This window comes from Dryobates pubescens, chromosome 39 (assembly GCF_014839835.1).
Source record: "Dryobates pubescens isolate bDryPub1 chromosome 39, bDryPub1.pri, whole genome shotgun sequence".
Taxonomy (NCBI): domain Eukaryota; kingdom Metazoa; phylum Chordata; class Aves; order Piciformes; family Picidae; genus Dryobates; species Dryobates pubescens.
The window spans coordinates 4,175,701-4,180,637 of NC_071650.1; the positions used below are offsets into that span (position 1 = coordinate 4,175,701).

Below are 4,937 nucleotides of genomic sequence, written 5' to 3' on the forward strand. Positions count from 1 at the left end.
CTGCTCCGTGCCCAGCGCTGCTTTGCCTTCGTCTGATAAGGAACTGGCTGTGCTGAAAGCTCAGCAGTGAGCTCCTATCTCCCGAGCCTCCCTGGCTGCGGTGCGGAGGGGGCTGAGCTCCGGGGGTCACCCACCCCAGCTGGGGACGGATCGGAGCCCTCCGTCCCACTCCCCCCACCCCTGGGCAGCCACCGCCCCTGTGCCTTTCGCTTCGACCCTGCGCGGGCTCGACCTGCCTGCCAACCGATGACGTCAGAGGCGAGTCAGGCTGCTATTGGCGGACGGGAAGCGGCTCAGCCAATCGGGAGGAGTGGCGCGAAGTTTATCTCCGGGGCCAGAGCGCAGCAGCGCCATGGGGTGCCGGGGGGTGCTCAGCCTGGGGCTGCTCCTGGGGGTCCTCGGCGGAGCCGTGAACGGTGAGCGCGGGCGGGGGGCACCCGGGAGACCCTTCCCTGGGCACTGCGACCCTTCTGCAGCCCTTCTCTTGCTACCGGGACCCCTTTGCTCTTGGCATCGGAGCCAGCTCTCAGCCTCTCTCCTTCTCTTGGCACCTTGAGCGCCCTGCAGCCCTCTTGTCTTGGCACCAGGACCCCCCAGGACCCTCTTCCCCTGGCACCAGGAGCCCCCCGGACCACCTTCTCTTGGCACCGGGGACCCTCCCGGACCCCTTCTCAGCATCGGGACCCCCCTGGACTCCCTTCTCTTGGCACAGCAGCTACCCTGGACCCCCTTTTCTTGGCACCAAGACCACCCTGAACCCCTTCTTCTTGCTGTCGGGACGCTTCTGGATGCCTTCTAGGCATCGGGACCCCCCTGCACCCCCTTCTTTTGGCCTCGGGACCACCCCTCCACCTCTCTCCGTCCATGGGCGGCATCGGGAACGCTCTGCACCTCCCTTCTCTTGGCACCGGGAACCTCCCGGACCCCTTCTAGGCATCGAGACCCCCTTGAACTCCCTTTTCTCGGCACTGGGACTCCCCTGCACCCTCTTCCCCTGGCTTCCCGGCTCCCAACAGCCCCCAGCCCCTCATTTCCTCCACTCCAGATCCCTCCAGGCTCTCTTTCTTGAGACCAAACCCATCCTCCCAGCCTCCCTCTGCCCCCCAGCCTCTCACCACCCTCTGTGTCCCCCCAGGGCTGCACTCCCTGCGCTATTTCCAAGTCGCAGTGGCAGAGCCCAGCTGGGGGCTGCCCCAGTTCATGGCTATGGGGTATGTGGATGGGGTCCCCATTGGCCTGTATGACAGCAGCACGAGGAGGTATGAGCCCAAGGCAGAGTGGATGAAGGCCAACCTGGACCAGGAGTACTGGGATAGAGAGACCAACACCAACCAGAACAACCAAGAGATCAACCAAGTGTGCCTGGACATCGTGAGAGCAAGATACAACCAGAGTGGGAGTGAGTGGGGCTGGGAGGGGGCTCTGTGGGGCTGGGAGTGGGCTCTAAGGAGGCTCTGTGGGGCCGGCAGGGGGTAGCAGGGGGCTCTGTGGGGCTGGGAGGGGGCATGGGGCTGGGGGTGGTGCTGGGGGGGTCTGTGCCCCACTGAAGGCCCTGGGCTGCAGCAGCCACTCAGCCTTGGGGCCTTGGTTGTGTTCCAGGAGCTCAGACACTGCAGTGAATGTTTGGCTGTGACCTGCTGGAGGATGGCAGCACCAGGGGGTACCGTCAGGATGCCATTGATGGGAGAGACTTCATAGCCTTTGACCAGGACTCCATGAGCTTCATTGCAGCAGACCAAGCAGCTGTGGTCACCAAGAGGAAGTGGGAGGAGGATGGGGCTGAGGCTGAGAGGCAGAAGCACTACCTGGAGAACATCTGTGTGGAGTGGCTGAAGGGATACCTGAGCTATGGGCAGGCTGAGCTGGAGAGGAGAGGTGAGGGAGGGAGGCTGAGGGAGGGAGAAAAGGAGGAAGGAAGGGAGAGAGTCCCAGAGGCAGCTCCAGGTTGGAGTCCCAGCCCTGAGCCAACCTCTGCCTGCACTCAGCTCTGAGCCCCTGCCCCTGAGCTGCTCACCAAAAAGGGCTAGGGAAGCCCTCCAGGGGCTGAGGCTGGGGTCCCAGCAGGGTGAGGAAGCTGAGGAGCTGAGCTTGGTGAGGGGTGTGCCTGGATGCTGAGCAGCTGAGCTGGGGTTGGGGGTCCCAGGATGCTGAGGAACTGAGCTTGGGCAGGGGGGAGGGCAAGCCCTGCCACCATCTGGGGTGGGGGCCCCAGGATGCAGTGGAGCTGAGCTGGGGTCCAATACCTGACACCATCTGGGGTGGCCAAATCCTGGCACCATCTGGGGTGGGGGTCCTAGCGGGTTAAGGATGCTGAGGAACTGAGCAGCTGAGCCGGGGCTGGGCTCCCAGGGTGCTGAGCAGCTGAGCTGGGGCTGCCCAAGCCCTGCCAGCACCAGGCAGTGCCGGCTGCCTGCAGCCCTCCTGCAGCCCACACCCCATCCCTTCTCCCTCCCCCAGAGCCCCCCACGGTGGTGGTGAGCAAGAGGGAGAGCCAGGGGGCCCTGAGCTTGTCCTGCCGCCTGTATGGCTTCTACCCGCGGCCCATCGGCGTCAGCTGGCTGAAGGGGGCCGAGGTGCGGGACCAGGACACCCAGCGGGGCAGCATCGTCCCCAACAGCGACGGCAGCTTCTCCACCTGGGCCTCCATCGAGGTGCTGCCGCAGGAGCAGGAGCTCTACCGCTGCCGGGTGGAGCACTCCAGCCTGCCCCAGCCCCGCCTCTGCTCCTGGGGTGAGCCTGGGGGCGGCCGGCAGGGGCTGCAGGGAGGCTGGGAGGGGCTTGGGAGGGGCTGGGAGGGGCTGGGAGGGGCTTGGGGAGGAGGTTTCCCCTTCCCCTCCTCACCCTCTCCCTGCTCCTCTCCCCTCCCCCAGAGCCGCAGGGGCGGTCGCTGTCCGTGGTGCTGGCAGTGGTCGAGGCGGTGGTTGCCACCTTGGCTGCCGTCGGGATCGGAGTCGCCGTCTGGAAGTGGAGATCAGGTAAGAGCTGAGGGGAAGGGGAAGGAGGGGAGGGGAGGGGAGGGAGAAGAGGGCATGGAAGGAATGGGAGGGAGGGGAGGGGAAGGGAAGGAGGGGAAGGGATGGGATTGGAGGAGAAGGGATTAGAGGAAAGAGGAGGGGAGGGAGGGGAGAGGAGAGGAGGGAATGGAAGGGAAGGGCTGGGAGGGGCGAAAGGGAGGGGAATGGAAGGGAGGGGAAGGGATGGGAAGGGATGGGAGGGAAGGAGGGGAGGGAAGAAGGGGAGGGAGGCATGGGCTGGAGGGGAGGAGGGAATGGGAGGGCAGGGGAAGGGAAGGGGAGTGGAAGGGAAGAGGAGGGCCTGGAGGCAGGAGCCTGGCAGGGCAGCAGGGTTGGGGCTGAAGGCTTCTGCCCTGTGCAGGGAAGCAGCAGCAGCAGCAGTAGAGAGGCTTCAACCAGGTACCACCAGGTGAGTACCAGAGGCAGGGCCTTCCCCTTCCCCCAAGAGGCAGGGAGGGGACCCTGCCTGACTCTCCCTCTTCTTCTTGGCCCTGCAGCTGCCACTGCCTGGGCACAGGGACCCTGTGCCAGCCCCAGCCTGGGACTCCTCCTGCCTCCAGCAGCTCCTCCCTGGCTCCCCCCACCCCTCCACCACCCTCTGCACTGCTTTGGCTTCCCCAGATTTGGGGTCTTCTCCTCGGGGGTCTCCTGGCTGGTCAATAAATGTTGCTTTGTGTGTCTACCCCTCCTCCCCCTCAGCCCTGCCCCAGCTGCCCCAGTTGCCTTTGTCATCTCTCCCAGGGCCTGGTCTGGTCCCATGGCCTTGGCTTGAGGGCTGGTGTTGGGTTTGGGTGGGGGCAGACCCCTGCAGACCTCTGGAGACCTCTGTGGACATCTGCAGACCCCTGGAGACCCTACAGACCCCTGGGGACTCCTGCAGCCCCCTGGGGACCCCAACTGTATGAGAGCAGCAAGTACCTATGGGAGGCTGCAGGAGAAGAAGGAACAAGAGGCTGCTGGCAAGGGCAGGATGGGCTGGTGCTAAAGAGGAGCTGACTGCAGTGAGCAGCCTGCAGTGCAAGACAGGAGGATGCTTGGGGCCATGCTGGAGAAGCTGAGCCTGGTGTGGGATGAGGATAACAATGGAGAGCTGCAGAGCAAAGGAGGAAACTGAGTGAGCAGCAGGGCTGCAAAAGCATCAGGGAATTGCTCAGCCTGCTGGGTTTTGCCTCCAGAAACTGCTGGTTCTGTGCCCAGAAGCCCTTCCTGCTGCAGCAGCAAGGAGTCCCTGCAGCCTGCCCACACCTGTGTCCCTGGTGCCTGGAGGTCAGGAGGCAGCTCTGCAGGTCAGCAGCCAAGGCCTAGGATGTCAAGCAGCAAATGAGAGTCAGGAGCCAGGTTGCTTTTGGGGCTCTTCCATGTCCTGACTCCCATTCCCAGCCATTCCAGTGGATTTTCCTGAGCTACCCCAAATGCCCAGGGGGAAATAGCTCCTGCTTCCAGGGGGCCACTTGACACAGGGGGTAGGAGCTGTGCCAGGGCGACAGAGCCACTGCCAAGGCAGGAACCGAAGTGAGAGTGGAGGAAACAATTCCCAGCTCTGGCTTGGGGAAGCACAGAGATAATGCCCCAGGCACTGGGTTCCAGCCTGGGGGGTCCCACAATTAAGGGGCAGCTTGGGCAAACCTTGGGAACTTCCTAGCCCCTGGCAGCCACAGAGCTCGGGGAGAGGAGAGAGAATGAAGCCAGCCCTGAAAGAAAGCCTCACCAAATTCCTGGTGGGAGCCCAGCTGGCCATGGGCTGAGTGCCTGCCCTTGGCCCTGCTGCGGAACAGCACACAGCCGAGAGCTGAGGTTGGCCTCTCAGCCTCTGGAGGGAGCTTTGGGTCACCTGATTGACAAGGTGGGAGGGCAATGGCTGATTAGGAAGAGGGGGACAGAGGCATTAGCGAGGATGTGATGGCAACTGGGAGGAGTCGACAG

General features: G+C 64.0%; 1 protein-coding gene across 1 annotated transcript; it reads left to right on the plus strand.

The window, feature by feature from the left end:
• Positions 1-326: 326 nt before the first annotated feature.
• On the plus strand, positions 327-3,687 carry LOC104299922 (class I histocompatibility antigen, F10 alpha chain-like; the record flags this gene model as incomplete). The annotated part of the gene is given in 6 exon segments (XM_054177214.1): positions 327-416; positions 1,136-1,399; positions 1,600-1,875; positions 2,458-2,730; positions 2,871-2,975; positions 3,512-3,687. Coding segments are annotated over 6 exon segments (1,158 nt in total), but the record flags the coding sequence as incomplete, so codon positions are not given.
• Positions 3,688-4,937: the final 1,250 nt, after the last annotated feature.